The 20,332-nt window shown below is 35.8% G+C and overlaps 1 protein-coding gene across 2 annotated transcripts in view; it reads right to left on the bottom strand.

Annotated features, from left to right (window-relative positions):
- The window catches only part of STAG1 (STAG1 cohesin complex component), a 463,391-nt gene that overhangs the window by 183,588 nt on the left and 259,471 nt on the right, over positions 1-20,332 (bottom strand). For both annotated transcript variants that reach the window (XM_036877372.2, XM_057498066.1), the window contains one exon: positions 2,696-2,772. In XM_036877372.2, coding sequence (XP_036733267.1) covers positions 2,696-2,772 — 77 coding nt within the window. The remainder of the gene's footprint in view (positions 1-2,695; positions 2,773-20,332) is intronic.

Genomic DNA, 20,332 nt, shown 5'->3' with positions numbered 1-20,332 from the left:
TGGACCTGCAGTATCTCCGAGGTATGTCTATACAAAGCACTTTTGGTGTGTAAGGCTTAAAAAAAAGTTTATCTAATAACAAACGTTAAAAACAGTGTGTAATAAGAAATAGGAGCTACAGAATACTTTCTTAGGAAATAACACTCTTGGACTACCTTACCCAAATTCAAACACCTTAACCTACTTCTAACTCATCTCACTTTTTAATTTTGCTATAAAACATATTCATTTATTCAACAAAACTTGAATGGCTCCTCCCTGTGAACAGACACTTATCAAGGCTTGTGGGATCCAGTGGTTTCTGTCATCAGATTTTTCAGAATTTTACCTCAAAACACAATTTATCAAAACTAACCTCTCTCCATTCCCAGGGGACTAAAATGACCTGTATGGTAATTTGAAAAAAAAACTTAATAGAATATTGTATATTTAACAATATGTTAACATTTAAATGCAGTTTCTTGAGTGTATATAGTAGCAATAGAGCAACACTGCTAGTATTGCTAAAGTGATTGCTAAGTAATGGATAACCTTAGAAGAATGCTAATACATAATTCTGCTTTAAACAAATACATTCTAATACCTTTTGAATAATTCCATTTGCTACATTTAACTCAGTATCAGTTTGGATAACACTTTAGTATTTCTCCAATATACTCTGAATATTTGACAATATTCACAGAAATACTTTCTTAGGTATATACCATGACTTTCATCTTCCTAAAATTCCTTTCCCTCCTCTAGTTATCTCAAAAATCTTACTACAAAGCAATGATTTTCTGTCACTGTGCATTTTCACAGTGTACTCATTTCAGTTTTCCCCTCATTCTATGCTCATATATGAAGTGTTTTTATAACTTAAATCCTGGCTCTCTCTTTATTACCCTTAGAACAGTAGTTTCCAAACTTGTATGTTGAATTATCTGGTGAGCTTTTAAAAAGTCCTATTCCTTGGTCACATGAACTTACAAATTAAATCATAACCTCTGGGGTATTGGGGAGGAAGTCAGGCATTAATAGTTTTAAATATCTTCAGGTGATGTTAATGTGCAGCAAAATTTAGGAACTACTGTCTTAAACTCTTAATCATTTCATTATACTTAGTACCCTGATGGTCTAAGATGTGTACTACTTTTTAATCTGTGACCTGGAACCCCTGTATTCCAAGCCTGGCATGGTGGGTAGTATAGTAGCTGATGAGTAAACTTAGCACTTGTACCTTCTTTTTGCCACATACAATCTCATGAAGTAATGACAAAAAGTTGTATTTTAGTAAAAAGCAGTTCACAGAAATGTTTAGAATTCAGATATTTTTGAATTTTATATGTTAATATATAGTGCATGTATCTTATATCCAATTACACCACACAGAATTTGGGTTACTAGAATTAGCACCCTCTAATCAAGAACATATAGATATTCAAACTAACTGGAATAAATCAAAATTGGAAATAGCCTTGTATTAGTTAAGGCCAGGTTTTGCCACCAAAAAATCCTTTGAAATTTCAGAGCTTTTGGGATTACAGGAATGAAGACAAGCATTTATGGACATATATATGCATGGGTCACAACAGACTGAGACTAAACAATCTGAAAGCCACTAACAATGTTTCTGTAAAAATGCACATGAAAATGTTTGGTATGTGCTGCTAGAGTTAAGGTGAACACCTGATAAAACAGATGGACATCGTGTAATGTGTTTGAGTGTTTATTTTATAATATTTGTTTGTAGTATTTTTTCAATTAAAAATAAATACTACTACTAATAATAATAAAAAATTGGAGCCCACCCCACCAAAAGAGTGGACCAAGAATACCAAACTTTGTTGATAGTGTTGAAAATCAAGAAGAAAAAACACCTACCAGAAAATAGTAATCTTGTTTAAATCAAAAGGTGAATCTTAAAACCGGAATTAATGGTGGCCTAAATAAAGCATGACATGAATTGAGTTCACCATAAATACAGTAACAAAAATATGAAAGTGTTTCAACATTTGTAATCAGGGTAAACTGAGAGAATATTTCAGTGAAAATGGAAATTATGCAAAAAAAAAGATTTCTGCATGATTAATTTGTGAAAACTGGCAAAGAAAACATGTATTCTAAATGGAAATCAGAATATGCTCAAGCACAGCATCCCAAATAGAAGTTTAAGTTTTACACACATATTGGAAGGGGGGTGCACAGTGGTGGAGGGAGATCCACGTAAAATAATTTTGGGAATTTGGGATTAAATAAAGTAAATTACCAGGATTGCTAAGAACCTTATATCAGATAATGTGCTTTCACAGTCTCTAACACAGGTAGAGTATGAGGCCTTCTCACACTTCTTTGACCTCCAAACCATTTTCTCTTTATAGCATTTAATAAGACTAGTATTCCACAGAATATGATACCATTGGAGATACATTTATAAATTTGGGAATTTTAAGTGGTCTTCCAGAATGAATGTCAAGAATCAACTTCTACCTCGTATCACTTGTTTTGATTAGTCATTACTTAATATTCAGTGATACCTCCATACAATGTAATGAAATCCCCAAAGATCATTAGTTTTGGAATTGGTAGCATGTATTATCATATAAATGAGAAAATAGTGTATCTTCTCTTATACTAAACACCAAATCAAAACTTAAAATAATCAACATATTCACCATTTAAGTAGGCAGTATGCATAAATACTGAAATGCTATACCTCATCAAATTCTTCAGTCATTTTTCTGATGATTTCTGCATTCTGCATATTTCGAAACATCTCTATTCTCACAGTACCTGTGGAACAACAGATTTTACAGTTAATCTCTCTCTATCCCATGCTTAAGCATTAAATTTAATCTGACCACCATTTGAAAAACTTTATATGAAAGACTTTAGGAATCCTATCTATTCTAAAGGAATTCCTTGTTAAGAATTCTGAAGTTCTTCAGACATTAAAAAAAAAAAAGAATATCCTCTGTATTAAGAGAGTTGGGAAAGGAAAAGACAAAGACATAAAACAACAGATTTATATTGTAGGGAAGGCTCTAAGGATTGACTTAAATAAATCCTGGTGCTGTGCAGACACAATTGGCTGCCGTAGTCTGAAGAACATGTAAGGATAGAGAGTGTTCTCTCTCTTCATGGATATTTCTAATATTCCTTGTCATCAACATATTCTTCTCTAAATTAAAACTAAATGTTCCTTAATCCAGCAATACATTTCAGTTACATCTGTTTTCTCTGAATTTAAGAAGTTCTCCAATATTCTCTAATGTATCAAAGAAAAGGTTAACCCCTTTCTCATCTCTTTCTTGTACTACTTCTACCTTAGCTACTTAATTTTTATCTCAAATATGGTTATGTAAATATTATCGCTATTATACTAATGAGTAGATTATGTTGAAAATTTGTTTTAAAAATGTAATTTAAAGAAACTGAAAAAAGTTTCAAAATTAACCTTTAGTACAAAGAATCCTGGCCTATAATTAAATGAGGTTCAGTTTCAACTGTATACATGAAAAAAATTCAAGTTAAAAATAATGAAAATAAGACTCAATGAATCAGTAAGGCAATAATTACATTGTAAGCACTGACAGGTTTCTTGCCAGTGATTACCAATTCTAATTCAAATCACATTTAGTTAGTACTGTAAGAGGGAAAAGTCTCTGAAGTGGACTATAGTCTTATAGGAAACAGCAAGGAACAGTAAAACAGCCACTAAAAGTCATCAAAGTGTGATCTTAATTCACAATCCCAACAAAAACTACAACAATATATTTGGCACATCAAACATAATTTACTTAATATTTGCTAAAATGAAAAAAATCATTTATCTCTATCTTTTAATGAAAACCATTTTTAAGTATGTTTTAATTACTTGATATATAGCTCTCCGGTTCACTTTCAGGTTGTCGAATTTATTTAGTACCATCAACAGATAGTCCCTATATCCATCTCTAGAGATAACAGTCTAAGTAAGAAGGTGGACAAAAAGGGAAAATATTTTCAAAGAGTTCCTCCCCAACGTGCAATTTTCCATAGTGGGAAACTTTTATATTGCAATTTAATTTTTTATGCCCAAAACAGCATTATAGACAGACAGTACTGAATAGTATTGATGACAGGTTGTTTGTGCATTATAGTACAGCTTTCATTGTCAGAAGATTTTTAAAAATTATATAAAAAAAGGTGAATTGCTAATTATATAAAGTAAAAGTAACTTTCTGTCAGACATTCTTATAATCGCTCAAATTAAACAAAATTGGTTAACTATTTAACCTTGTTTGAGTCATGAACTATTCTGTCAATCTGAAACAGACTCCCAAAGATAAAATGCATTTAATTTCAGGGGCTGTTTTCACAGTACTCTTGATAAGGAAAATTACATTCTTAAGTACTAAATAAGCAAAAGAAATAAAATGAGATGTTTATGTTATTAAACATGGGAAGAATTAGCTGTTCTTAGGGAGATGGGAAATATTTTACATTTTGATTGTAGTGTTGCTACATGGTTGTAATGGTTGTATGCATTTGTCAAATGTCATCAATCTGTACACTTAAAATGTGTGAGTTTTAATGTATGAGAATTATTACTGTAGTAAAATTGATTTTTTAAAAACTCAAGAAAAAGGATAGTTAATCCAACTATTGCAGTAGTAAGTTACACAAGTCATTATTAAAGTATTTCCAGTGCAAATAATGTTCATCTCTATATTTATGATTGATACAGCAGGTTTTTCATATACAGTGGAATCTTAACTATAATTTCAGCAGCTAGCTATGTTAGTTTATAAAGGGAGAACTATTTAATGGCATTAATTTAATGTAAATAAAATGAAAGGCAACAAAACAGAAAACTAGCATTAAAAGCAGTATGAAAACACCACCTCATGCTTAGTATCTCTAAAGGTGACTACCACAGACAAACAGCAGTTACTAATAAAGTCAGATATTTATAGCCGTAATTTTGAAAATGAACAAAAGCTTGTTACTGAGATTTTTTTTAAAGAGCAAAACCCTTCTGTTGTCACAAGACTACTTCAAAGATTAGCCTATTTATTTACTTTCTAACTGTTCATTCTTTTCTGTTTGGGTCCCATGACCCTACTGAAACTGCTTCCTTACACCAATTATCTCCTAAAAACAGTCTACGTACTAATACCCTATCTATTCTATTTAAAGCATTTGCTCCTTATATTGGTTTCTGAAACACTATATCCGTGTACCATGTCCTATGATGGCTTAATTTTGATTTTTTTCACTTACTTCTAGTCATTTACCTCAGTAGAAATAGGTAATTTCCAAAGGTCTAACACATTCTTCTTTGTCAATTTTTACATTTTCTAACCTGGAAAGGGGTGCCACCACAGAAAAGTGCAGCAGAAACCACAACTTAAGAATATTTACTTTACTTACTAAATTCCTCCAGTTCCTTAAAAATGCCTGACACCTTAAGCTCTTCTAGTTCCTATTAAGCTTTCTTTGGCAAAGAAAAAATCATGACTAACTCAAGACTAGTACTCAAATTAAAAAGTTAATCACAGTTCACCTTCTCTTTTTTGTTTCTTAAAAATGTGTATTTCTAATAGATGATTATAATAAGATTCTGGATAATAAAAATAGAGATCCGAAATAATTCACATTCCTGGGAACATAAATATCTGAAAATAGAAAATGAAAAAAATGAATTACTTCCCACTTTCTTTAACATAAACAAGTTATCAGTGAAAATTCTGAAAGAATAACCTACTAATACACATTTTCTATTAAAAAATAACAGGTTGTTGGAGCATCTCCTCCTGACAAGACGGTACTACTAATGAAGACAAAGGAATAAAACTGTCATTTTAACTATACGTACAGAAATAGAAGTGACATTGAGAAGCCACCATCAATTTCTTGATCACTTGAATGATGCCAAACTACTGGTGAGAGCATGACTCAATATAATCTCTATGGTATGCAATTTGGCGAATGTCCAACCAAATTACAAATTTTCATACTCTTTGGCCTTCACATTGTACTTGCTGTAAAGCATAAACTCACACATGTGCAAAATAATGAATGCATGAGGTTATTATTTGAAGCACTGTTTATAACAGCAAAATAGAAAGAAAACCCATATACCCATAAATAAGAATCTCTAAGTAAAAGAGGTGATGAAAATGACGATGATAGTGGGCAGCTAACATCTGAGGGTTCACTATCTGCCAGCGATTGTGCTAAATAAGCTCTTCAAGTTAAGACATTTAATCTTCACAATAACCCTACGAAAAATGTGTATTTTTCTCCCATTCTACAAGTGAAAAAATTGAGGGACTTAAGAGATCCAGCAACTTACAAAAGGGTTTTCCCAGTAGCAGAGCCATGGTCTGTATGCATTCTGGCTGCAGGGTGTATACCTGACTACTACTCTTATTTGACTCTTATTAAAAGTCAGTGAAATCCATGGAGATGACAAAAACAATACATCTGGATTACCAGCAACGACATTGAATCAGTAATCAAAAAGCTACCCAAGAACAAAACCCCCAGGCCAGACGGATTCACTGTTGAATTATATCAGACATACAGAGAAGACATAATACCCATTCTCCTTAAAGCTTTCCAAAAAATACAAGAGGAGGGAATACTTCCAAACTCATTCTATCAAGTCAGCATAACTCTAATACCAAAACAAGGCATAGACCTCACAAATCACCAAAAAAGAAAATTACAGACCAATATCCCCGATGAACATAGATGCAAAAATACTCAAAAAACTATTAGCAAACCGAATTCAAAAACCCATCAAGAGGATCATACACCATGATCAACTGGGATTCATCTCAGGGATCCAAGGATGGTACAAAATTCGAAAAATCCATCAGCATCATCCACCACATAAAGAAAAAGAAGGACTAAAACCACATTATCTCTCTAAAGATGCTGAAAAAGCATTCAGCAAAATTCAACATTTATTCATGATAAAAACTCTCAACAAAATGGGTATAGACAGCAAGTACCTCAACATAATAAAGGCCATACATGACAAACCCGCAGCCAACATCATATTTAACAGTGAGAAGCTGAAAGCTTTTCCTCTAAGATCAGAAACAAGACAGGGATGCCCACTCTCCCCACTGTTACACAACATAGTACTGGAGATCCCAGCCATGACAATCAGACAACACAAACAAATACAAGGCATCCAGATTGGTAAAGAAGAAGTCAAACTTTCACTATTTGCAGATGACATGATATTACACATAAAAAACCCTAAAGACTCCACTCTAAAACTACTAGAACTAATATGGAATTCAGAAAGTTGCAGGATACCAAATTAATACACAGGAATCTGTTGCTTTCCTATATACTAATGATGAACTAGCAGAAAGAGAAATCAGGAAAAAAATTCCATCAAAAAGAATAAAATACCTAGGAATAAACATAACCAAGGAAGTGAAAGACCTATACCCTGAAAACCATAAGACATTCATGAGAGAAATAAAAGAGGATACTAATAAATGGATATTCATCCCATGCTCTCGGCTAGGAAGAATTAATATTGTCAAAATGGCCATGCTGCCTAAAGCCACCTACAGATTCAGTGCAATGCCTATCAAAATATCAACAGCATTCTTCAACGAACTAGAACAAATAGTTCTAAAATTCATATGGAACCACCAAAGATTCTGAATAGCCAAAGCAATACTGAGAAGGAAGAATAAAGGATCTCGCTTCCCAAAATCAAGCTCTACTACAAAGCCACAGTAATCAAGACAATTTGGTACTGGCACAAGAACAGACCCTCAGACCAGTGGAACAGAATGGAGAGTCCAGATATTAACCCAAACATCCAAACATATATGATCGATTAATATATGATAAGGGGCCCTGGACATACAATGGGGAAACGGCAGCCTCTTCAACAGTTGATGTTGGCAAAACAAGACAGCTACATGTAGAGAATGAAACTGGATTATTCTCTAACCCCATACAAAAGTAAATTCGAAATGTATCAAAGACCTGAATGTATGTCATGAAACCATAAAACTCTTAGAAAAAACATAGGCAAAAATCTCTTGGACATAAACATGAGCAACTTCTTCATGAATGTATTTCACTGGGCAAGGGAAACGAGCAAAAATGAACAAGTGGGACTATATCAAGCTGAAAAGCTTCTGTACAGCAAAGGATACCATAAGTAGAACAAACAGGCATCCTACAGTATGGGAGAATATATTCATAAATGACAGATCTGATAAAGGGTTGACATCCAAAATACATACAGATCTCATGCACCTCAACAAACAAAAAGCAAATAATCCAATTAAAAAAAAGGCAGAAGAGCTGAACAGACAGTTCTCCAAAGAAGAAATTCAGATGGCCAACAGGCATGTGAAAAGGTGCTCCACATTGCTAGTGATAAGAGAAATGCAAATTAAAAGAACAATGAGATATCACCTCACACTAGCAAGGATCACCACCATCCAAAAGACAAACAACAACAAATGTTGGTGAGGTTGTGGAGAAACGGGAACCCTCCTACACGAAACGGGAACCCTCCTACACTGCTGGTGGGAATGTAAATTAGTTCAACCATTGTGGAAAGCAGTATGGAGGTCCCTCAAAAGATGGAAAACAGAAATACCATTTGACCCAGGAATACCACTCCTAGGAATTTACCCTATGAATGCAGCAGCCCAGTTTGAAAAAGACAGACGCACTCCTATGTTTATCGCAGCACTATTTACAATAGCCAAGAAATGGAAGCAACCTAAGTGTCCATCAGTCGATGAATGGATAAAGAAGATGTGGTACATATACACAGTGAAATATTATTCAGCCATAAGAAGAAAACAAATCCTACCATTTGCAACAACATGGATGGAGCTAGAGGGTATTATGCACAGTGAAATAAGCCAGGCAGAGAAAGACAAGTACCGAATGATTTCACTCATCCGTGGAGTATAAGAACAAAGAAAAAAACTGAAGGAGCAAAACAGCAGCAGACTCACAGAACCCAAGAATGGACTAATAGTTATGAAAAGGAAGGGGACTGGGGAGGATGGTTTGGAAGGGAGGGATAAGGGGGCGGGGAGAAGAAAGGGGGCATAATGATTAGCATGTATTATGTGAGGAGGTGCATGGGGAGGGCTCTACAACAAAGAGAAGACAAGTAGTGATTCTGTAGCATCTTGCTATTCTGATGCACAGGGACTGTGGTGGGGTATGTGGGGGTACTTGGTGATGGGGGGGTTCTAGTAAACATAATGTTCCTCATGTAAGTGTAGATTAATGAAACCAAAAAAAAAAGTATATTGCAAAAAAAGAAAACAAAACAAAACAAAAACAACACATCTGAGGGATTAAAGATGGCGGCATGATGTGAGACAGAGGGCTTCCTCCTAAAACTGCATATAATATGAAAATATAATTAATACAACTAATCCTGAAAGAGCAACAGGAAAGAGGACTGCAACAGACTGCATACACCTGGAGAAAAGAGTAGAACTCATGGAACAGGTAACATACCAAAGCTGCGGCCTGGCAGGACCCCAGCCATACTCTCACCCCAGATCACTGGCAGGAGGAAGAGAAATGGAGCAGGGAGGGAGAGGAGGCCTGGACTGCTGAATACCTAAGTCCGAAAATCTGTTCTGGGAGCACAAACCTAGATTTCATGGTGCTTGAATGGACTACTCTCATGATTAGGGGGTTGGAAAGCGAAGACAGGCAAAATTCCTGGAGAGACTGAGATGCCAGCTGCTTGTGGAAAGCAGGGATCCATATCCAGCTGCTCTGGGACAAAAGAAAGGCAGGCAGTCTGAGAGACTTCCTAACAGCAAGAGGGCTGCTAAAGTGCCAAGAATAGAAAAGACCTTACTGCTCAGAGGAAAGGACAGGTAGACTAAATTGTCTGGGTGCACTCTGCCCAGAAGATTGGGAGCTTTCACAAGCTGCAGGTGCTCCAGCTCTCTGGCTGGCTAAACAGCTCCAAGGAACCCATCCGTGATACACAGCATACTGCGCCTTTCTCCTGGCTAGTCCCACATGGCTTGTAAACCAGCACACCCTACCCTGGCATTAGGCCAGCCAGAGGGAGTATCTGTCTACAGCAACTAAAAATGCAAAGCATAGAGGCTTATACCTGTGTGCTTGGCACACTGGTTCAAGCAGTGGAGATAGGCAGAGCAGCTGGGAAGCAGGAAACATTTCTTTCCTCCCCCCAGGCACCAATATCACTCTCCTGCAACTCCAACATTCCTTTAGGGGCCGAGCAGCTCCAGAGAGTAGAGCTTCTGGAAACTAAAGGGCACCATATACAAATATGAAATGCCAAAGGAAACTGGTTCAAAGTAAAATTACAAATACAAGTCCTTAGAAAGTTTTAAGTGACATCGAAATCATTAATCTTCCTTAAAGGGAATTCAAAATAAAAATCATTAACATGCTCATGGAGGTATGGAAAGATATTCAAGAAATCAGGAATGAATTCTGGTCAGAAATCCAATTGTTGAAGAACACAATGGAGGGTATTAAAAGCAGATTAGAAAGGGGAGGGCTGTATAACACAGAGAAGACAAGTAGTGATTCTACAACATTTTGCTATGCTGATGGACAGTGACTGTAAAGGGGGTTATAGGGGGGACCTGGTATAGGGGAGAGCCTAGTAAACATAATATTCATCATGTAAGTGTAGATAAATGATAACAAAAAAAAAGCAGTTCCTGTGTGGTGACCTCCAATGAGTTCTACACAATGGAATAAAGGGCATATAAAAGTGTAGGCAAAGAGTCTGTTTGTGTTTATACAGAGGATCAAAGCCTAATTTGGCTACCCCGAAAATGAACTAAGATACAATATGAAAAAGAACTTCCAACAGCAGCACTCCCTGGAAGACTCATACCAGAAGATGATCATCAAAAAACCCCAACAAAGATCCACGCACTGCTACAGCTGTAGATGCATTCATCCCACCGGTTCCTGGACGTGCCATGGGAATGAAGAAGGAGATATCTAAGCTGGCCTGTGCATACAGTAAAACAACAAATTTGACTAGATCTATACTGTTGGAACTCAACCAAGAATTAGGAGAAGTGCAAATTGTAGCGCTTCGAAGTCTTACAACTACAGACTATTTACTGTTAAAAGAACATAAGGGATGTGAACAGTCCCCAGGAATGGGCTGTTTTAATTTGTCTGATTTCTCTCAGACTGTTCAAGTTCAGTTGGACAATATCCACCATATCATAGATAAGTTTTCACAAATGCCTAAGGTGCCTAACTGGTTTTCTTGGTTTCACTGGAGATGGCTGGTAATTACAGGTATGCTTTGGTTACGTAACTGTACTCCTATTATGTTAATGTGTGTGCACAATTTAATTAGTAGTTTAAAACCTATACATGCTGAAGTTACTCTACAAGAAGATATGTCAAAGAAATAATCAATCTTCCCATGTTTTCTTCCGCCTGCTACTTCTATAGCTTTTCTTCTTCCTTCCTAATTACAACCCTTAAATAGAATTCATGCCTCATATCGAATTTATCGAGTATCATAATTCTTCCAAGTGGTAAAGGTACCTCAAGACAAATGCTGGGCATAGAAGCCACAGGGCATAAATATGCAAAGAAGTAAAAAGCTAACCTTTTCAAACAATAAGGCTTCTCTCTCACTTACCAACTTTACATTTCCCTGTATGGCCCCGGAAGATGACTGGTTAGCCAGAGACGGGTAAGAGTCCATAAGGGAGGAACAACCTAAGACAGGCACAGTCGCAGGAGGGCCATCAGGTGAGAAATTGGGGATCAACAGAGGTGAGGCTTAGAACCTCACCCCCCCTGTTCTGAGAGAAATCTTCTGCATACGTGGATGTTTTATTGCCCTTGTCTAGCTTGGATTAACACATAGTCTACAGGCACACACCTGATCATCTACATTTGCTCTCTTACAACACTAGACTATGTTTTCTACCTTTATCTTGCATCTACCTACCACTTCAGCAATTTATTAAAAATAATGATAATAAAGAGAGAAATGTGGTATCCACATATAAATCAAGTATAAAAATCAAACGAATATTCATATTTGAACTGATTGTTTATAGTTCATAATGCATGAGCAAAACCGAAAGTTTCTGTGATGTCTGCCCTTGTACTGTTCACCATGTAACTTATTCACTATGTAAGAATTTGTTCTCCATGTAAGAACTTGCTCGTTATGCTTCAGAAGATTGGAGACTGATGAAAATTAGGCTTGGGGTGGAATAATGATTGTGCATTGAGCACTGACTCCCCTATACAGAATTTTACTGTTGTTAACAACCATTTGATCAATAAATATGAGAGATGCCCTCACACACACAAAAAAAGTACACACTTCCAATTGTAAAATAAATAAGTAACCGGGATGTAATGTATAGCATAAGGAATATAGTCAAAATATTGTAACAACTTTGTATGGTGATAGCTGGTAGCTAGAATTATCATGTATGTAAATGTTGAATCACTGTGTTGTACGACTGAAACTAATGTAATACTGTGAGTCAACTACCCTTAAAAAAAAATAATTATCTACAAAAAAAAAGCAGATTACATAAGGTGGAGGCCATGATAAATGAAATAGAAAATAGAGAAGAAGAATACAAGGAAGCTGAGGTACAGAGAGAAAAAATGATCTCTAAAAATGAAAGAATGTTGAGAGAACTGTGTGACCAATTGAAACGGAACAATATTCATATTATAGGGGTACCAGAAGAAGAGAGAGAAAAAGGGATAGAAAGTATCTTTGAGAAGGTTTGCTGAAAATTTCCCCAATAGGGGGAAGGAAATAGTCTCTCCGGCCATGGAGATGCATAGATCTCCCACCACAAGGGACCCAAGGAAGACAACACTAAAACATATAGTAATTAAAATGGCAAAGATCAAAGATAAGGATAGACTATTAAAAGTAGCCAGGGAGAGAAATATGATCACATACAAAGGAAAGACCATCAAACTATCATCAGACTTCTCAGCAGAAACCTTACAGGCCAGAAGGGAGTGGCATGATGTATTTAATGCAATGAAGCAGAAGGGCCTGGAACCAAGATTACTTTATCTGGCAAGATTATCATTTCAATTTGAAGGAGGAATTAAACAATTTCCAGATAAGCAAAAGCTGAAAGAATTTACCTACCACAAACAATCTCTACAGTGTATTTTGGAGGGACTGCTATAGATGGAAGTGTTCCTAAGATTTAATAGCTGTCACCAGAGGAAATAAAACCACAGTAAAGGAAGTGGAATAGCTAATTACTAAGCAAATGTAAAATTAAACTAACTATCCCCAAAGTCAATCAAGGGATAGACAAAGAGTATGATACATAATATATAAAGAATGGAGGAGGAGGAAAAAGGAGGAGAAAAAAAAAGAACCTTTAGATTGTGTTTGTAATTGCGTATTAAGTGAGTTAAGTTAGACTCTTAGATAGTAAGGAAGTTAATCTTGAACCTTTGGTAAACACTAATCTAAACCCTGCAATGGCAATAAGTACACACCTGTCGATAGTCACACTAAATGTAAATAGACTGAATGTACCAATGAAAAGACATAGAGTCATTGAATGGATAAAAAAAGAAGACCCAACTATATGCTGCCTACAAAAGACTCACTTTAAACCCAAAGACATACACAGACTGAAAGTGAAGGGATGGAAAAAGATACTTGATGCAACTGATAGGGAGAAAAAAAGCAGGAGTTGCAGTATGTGTATCACACAAAATAGACTTCAAAACACAGAAAGTACCAAGAGACAAGGACATTACATAATGATAATGGTGTCAATCCAACAAGAGGATATAACCATTATAAACATCTATGCTCCCAACACAGGAGCACCTATATATGTGAAACAAATACCAACAGAATTAAAAGGGGAAATAGAATGCAATGCATTCATTCTAGGAGACTTCAACACTACACTAACTGTGAAGGACAGATCAACCAGACAGAAAATAAGTAAGGAGACAGAGGCACTGAACAACACATTAGAACACATGGACCTAATAGACATCTGCAGAACTCCACAGCCAAAAGCAGCATAATACACATTATTCTCAAGTGCACATGGAACATTTTCAAGAATAGATCATATACTAGACCATGAAAAGAGCCTTGGTGAATTAAAAAAGAATGAAATTGTACCAATCAGTTTCTCTGACCACAAAGGTATGAAAGTAGAAATAAATTATGCAAAGAAAATGAAAAATCCCACGAACACATGGAGGTTTCACAACATGCTCTGAAATAACCAATGGATCAATGACCACATAAAAACAGAGATCAAGCAATATATGGAGACAAATGAAAACAACAATTTAACAAAACCTGTGGGATGCATCGAAGGCTGTGCTAAGAGGAAAGTATAGCGTAATACAGGCCTACGTCAGGAAAGAAGAAAAATCCCATGAGCAGTCTAAACCCACAATTAACGAAATTAGAAAAAGCAGAACAAATGAGGCCCAAAGTCAGTAGAAGGAGGGACATAATAAAGATTAGAGCAGAAATAAATAAAATCGAGAAGAATAAAACACTAGAAAGAACCAATGAAAGCAAGAGCTGGTTCTTCGAGAAAATAAACAAAATAGATAAACCCCTAGCCAGGAGTATCAAGAAAAAAAGAGAGTCTATTTACATAAACAGAATCAGAAATAAGAAAGGAAAAACCACTATGGACACCAAGAAATACAAAGAATTATTAAATAATACTATGAAAAATTATACGGTAAAAACTGGATAACCTGGAAGAAATGGACAACTTCCTAGAAAACTACAACCTTCCAAGGCTGACCCAGAAAGAAACAGAAAGTCTGAACAGACCAATTACTGGCAATGAAATTGAAATCGTAATAAAAAACCTACCTAAGAGCAAAAGCACTGGACCAGATGGCTTCACCACTGAATTTTACGAAACATTTTGTGAAGACCTAATACCCATCCTCTTTAAAGTTTTCCAAAGAGTAGAAGAAGAGGGAATACATCCAAACTCATTCTATGAGGCCAGATCACTCTAATACCAAAGCCAGGCAAAGACACCACAAAAAAAGAAAAGTACAGACCAATATCCCGGAGAAACATAGATGCACAAATACTCAACAACATATTAGCAAACAAATTCAAAAATACATCAAAAAGATCGTCCATCATGATAAATTAGGATTTATTCCAGGAACGCATGGATGGTACATTAAAAAATCCATCAACATCATCCACCACATCAACAAAAAGGACAAAAACCATATGATCATCTCCATAGACGCTGAAAAATCATTCGACAAAATTCAACACCCATTCATGATAAAAACTCTCAACAAAATCGGTATAGAGGGCAAGTACCTCAACATAATAAAGGCCATATATGACAAACCCACAGCCAATTTTATACTTAACAGTGAGAAGCTGAAAGCTTTTCCTTTAAGGTCGGGAAGAAGACAAGGATGCCAACTCTCCCCACTTATATTCAACATAGTAGTGGAAGTCCTAGCCATGGCAATCAGACAAAACAAAGAAATAAAAGGCATCCTGACTGGCAAGGAAGAAGTTAAACTGTCCCTTTTGCAGATGACATGATACTGCACAAAAAAACCCTGAAGAATCCACTCCAAAACTACTAGATCTAATATCTGAATTCAGCAAAGTTGCAGGATACAAAATGAATACACAGAAATCTGTTGCATTCCTATACACTAACAATGAACCAGCAGAGAGAGAAATCAGGAGAAAAATTCCATTCACAACTGCATCAAAAAGAATAAAACACCTAGGAATAAATCAAACAAGGAAGTGAAAGACCTATACTCTGAAAACTACAAGACACTCATGAGAGAAATTAAAGAAGATACCAATAAATGGAAACACATCCTTGGTTCATGGATAGGAAGAATTAATGTTCTCAAAATGGCCATCCTGCCTAAAGCAATCTACAGATTCAATGCAATTCCTATCAAAATACCAATAGCATTCTTAAACTAGAGAAAATCGTTCTAAAATTCATATGGAACCACAAAAGATTCCGAATAGCCAAAGCAATCCTGAGAAGGAAGAATAAAGCAGCCGGGATTATGCTCCCCAACTTCAAGCTCTACTACAAAGCCACAGTAATCAAGACAATTTGGTACTGCCACAAGAACAGACCCATACCCAATGGAACAGACTAGAGAGCCCTGATATAAACCCAACCACATATGGTCAATTAATATATGAAAAAGGAGGCATGAACATACAATGAGGAAATGACAGCCTCTTCAACAGCTGGTGTTGGCAAAACTGTACAGCTACATGCAAGAGAATGAAACTGGATTATTGTTTAACACCATACGCAAAAGTAAACCTGAAATGGATCAAAGACCTGAATGTAAGTCATGAAACCATAAAACTTCGAATAAAACATAGGCAAAAGTCTACTGAATATAAGCATGAGCAACTTCTTCATGAACGCATGTCCTTAAAGAAGGGAAACAAAAGCAAAAATGAACTCATGGGACTACATCAAACTAAAAAGTTTCTGTACGGCAAAGGACACCATCAACAGAACAAAAAGGCATCCTACAGTATGGGAGAATATATTTGTAAATAACATATCTGACAAGGGGTTAACATCCAAAATACATAAAGAATTTACACGCGTGACCACCCAAAATGCAAATAACCCAATTAAAAAAGGGGCAGAGGAAATGAAGAGACAGTTCTCCAATGAAGAAATTCAGATGGCGCACAGACACGTGAAAAGATGCTCCACATCAGTAATCATGAGGGAAATGGAAATTAACACCACAATGAGATACCACCTAACACCAGTAAGGATGGCCAGCATCGAAAAGACTAATAACAACAAATGCTGGCAAGGATGCTGAGAAAGGGAAACCCTCCTACACTGCTGGTGGCAATGTAAGCTAGTTCAACAATTGTGGAAAGCAATATGGAGGTTCCTCAAAAAACTAAAAACAGAAATATCATTTGACCTCGGAATCCCACTCCTTTGAATTTTCCCAAAGAATACAACTTCTCAGACTCAAAGAGACATATGCACCCCTATGTTTATTGCAGCACTTTTTACAATAGCCATGATATGGAAGCAACCTAAGTGTCCATCAGTAGATGAATGGATAAAGAAGACGTGGTACATATACACAATGAAATACTATTTAGCCATAAGAAAGAAACAAATCCTACCATTTGCAAGAACTTGGATGGAGCTGGAGGACATTATGCTCAGTGAAATAAACCAGGCAGAGAAAGACAAGTGCCAAATGATTTCCCTCATTTGCGGAGTATAACGAAGCAAAACTGAAGGACCAAAACAGCAGCAGGCTCACAGACTTCAAGAAGGAACTAGCGGTTTCCAAAGGGGAGTGATGTGGGAGGGTGGGTGGGGAGGGAGGGAGAACGGGATTGAGAGTTATTATGTTTAGTACACATGGTGTGTGGGATCATGGGGAAAACAGTGTAGCAGAGTGAAGGTAAATAGTGAATCTGTGGCATCTTACTACACTGATGGGCAGTGACTGCATTGGGGTATGGGTGGGGACTTGATAACATGGGTAAATGTAGTAACTACATTGTTTTTTCATGTGAAACCTTCCTAAGAGTGTATATCAATAATACCTTAATAAATAATTTAAAAAAAAGAATATGTCTGCCTATGATTGATACAGAAAGATGTGTAGGATATATTCATACATGAAAAAAGAAGAAATATATATGGATTTGACTGTACATGCATTAAAATATTTCTGGAGATACAAATATCTATCAAAACTATTGCCACTCCTCTGGGAAAGAGAAATATGTAGTTGAGGTTTAGGGATGTAATAGAAACATTATATTGCATACCCTATGGATTTCCTGAAATTTAAACTATATGACTAAATTATTGAAATAAAATAATAATTTAACACATTTGAAATAAAAAATAAAATGTTAAAAACTAAGCTGAAAGGGAATGTTCTTCAGTATTGCCTATCAAACATTCATTTTGTCACTATCAATATACATCATCAGTGGGCAAGTGTAAGATTGCCTGACTTGTTTGCCAGAAATGTAACTTTTATGCTTTTCTTACCAACTGTTATAGGGCAGAAAAGATGACCTTCAAAAGCAATATAAAAATAGGGCTGGGCATACTCTTGCATAGTTAGTAATGTGGATAAAAATAAAAAGAAACTGTAATTGCAGTTATACCAATCACAACATAAAGCAGAACACTCAAGAAGTCATCCTAGAGTGGTTTTAAGTCTTTGGAATCAAATACAGTAGGGTGTAAATCTCAGCTCCACCAGTTACTGAGCTATAGGAAACTGAAAGGTCAATTGTCCTTTATGAATCTTGTATTTCTAACCTTTAAAAAGGTGATAATACCGCTTCAAAGCAGGCATGGCTCATTGGCAATGATGAACCTGGGCATGGTTGAAATACAGTAACATTGCCTAAGAGCACTTACAGAGAGCTTTCCAAACTGCAGATGCTTTCTAAGTAATTGTCCCATGTATGAAACAGCTTTAAGGCTTTTCATTTAAAGAGTGGTTCACAGAATCTTTAATTCCTAGTGTTCATGCTTTAATTCCTAGTGTCTGGAATAGTGCTTAGCACATAGGAGGCATTAAAAAAAAACGCTTGCTAAGCAAATTAAGAATATCAGAACTAAATGAGGTAACAAATGCAGACTATTTAGCACTATGCTTGTAGTGATATAAGATGCTCAGTTACTCTTAAACTCTCCTATTTCATGCATTCATTCTCTGGCATAGCACCCTGCCCATTTTGGAGGCAAGGTAAAAGCTCTAGTTACTTAGTTGAGCTCTATTGGAAACCAGATTCCTGTGCATGTTGCCATGTTAATGCTGTTTGGAGAATGAGACTAGTCACCTCTTTTATTCCAGAACCAGGAAAGTCACTGCAGCAGTTTTTCCATCACCCAGATCTATAGCCTTCACCTCAACAGTGAAGCTAATCAGATACAGTAAAACTGAACATCTCTGTCCAAAGAAACCACCATAAGGATGAATTAAGGGTATAAAGAAGCCCTTCCTACTAGATACAGAAGCAGGTAGAAGAGAAGACTGAAGGCCGACAGAACTTTACTTGGCAGCCAAAAAAAAAAAAAAAATCCAAATATAACAAAAGGCCTCAATTTTACGTTTGTAAGACACAGTAACATTCTGGCTCATTGGCAATGATGAACCTGGGCATGGTTGAAATACAGTAACATTGCCTAAGAGCACTTAGCAGAGAGCTTTCCAAACTGTAGATGCTTTCTAAGTAATTGTCCCATGTATGAAACAGCTTTAAGGCTTTTCTTTTAAAGAGTGGCTCACATTATCTTAAAACCTAATCTGGTGATGGACCAGAGATAATCCAAGTATATGGCAGGACAATTTTTTTATAGTCTCATTTTTTGTTTCATTTTTACTTTACCTAATACACAGCAGCTTGTAAATGAAAATGAAACATAGAAAGACAAATAAATATGGATAAATTAGAGAAATCTGAGTAAAGAAAAAAGAAATGCTGAGGCTACTAAAACTTGGAAGGATACTCTAAAGGAACATTTGTATACCAGAAATACAGGACCTAACCGTTAGCTAGGATTGCAGTGACTACATATAAGAGAATCTTTCTCAAGATTTGAGGAGAGGGGAGTGGAGAAAAGTTAGAGAAAGACACAGATACTTTGGTTGCCTTTTAATGAGCATTTCAAGTTTACGTATAAATATCTTGTGATGTATACCCTCTGCCTAGGTAGTACATGCAAAAATGGAAAAAAAATTACCTCACAGATTATTACAAATATACACTTTTGGAAACTTACAAATCTTAGAATGCCTTAAACACAGAAACTGTTGTGATTTTTATCTCCAGTGACGTGTCTCTCTCTAGATGGCAACCTGCACTTTTTAACATTCTTTATAAAAGCTAATATACTTCTTCCTCTATTAATACAAAAGGACACTGAAACAACAAACTAAATGCTCAAAAAGAAAAATCAAGTATTAGCATATGATATGTAAGCAACAACTAGTTTTTCAAGACTGTATAGGATACATTTCATCTATAACAAGAACTAATAAATTTACTAAATATTAAAATTTCAAGTTTGGGAGCTTGGTTGAGCCACACAAGTGTAGCCCAGGGCTTAAAGCAAGTACCCTAGAGTTTTAACCTTTCAAACTATTTTCACCAAATCTTCAACTACTATTAAAATAACCTCACCTTCAGTGCTAGTGCTGTCCACATAAAATAAAAATCAGAGGGAAGGATAGTGAGGAAAATACATTTATTATTTTTTAATGTCTGTCTGCTATTTCAGGTTTTATTACTAATATTCATATAATT

Source organism: Manis pentadactyla, chromosome 1 (genome assembly GCF_030020395.1).
Source record: "Manis pentadactyla isolate mManPen7 chromosome 1, mManPen7.hap1, whole genome shotgun sequence".
Taxonomy (NCBI): domain Eukaryota; kingdom Metazoa; phylum Chordata; class Mammalia; order Pholidota; family Manidae; genus Manis; species Manis pentadactyla.
Note: the sequence above shows the minus strand (reverse complement) of the source record. Positions and strands in the feature narration are given on the sequence as shown.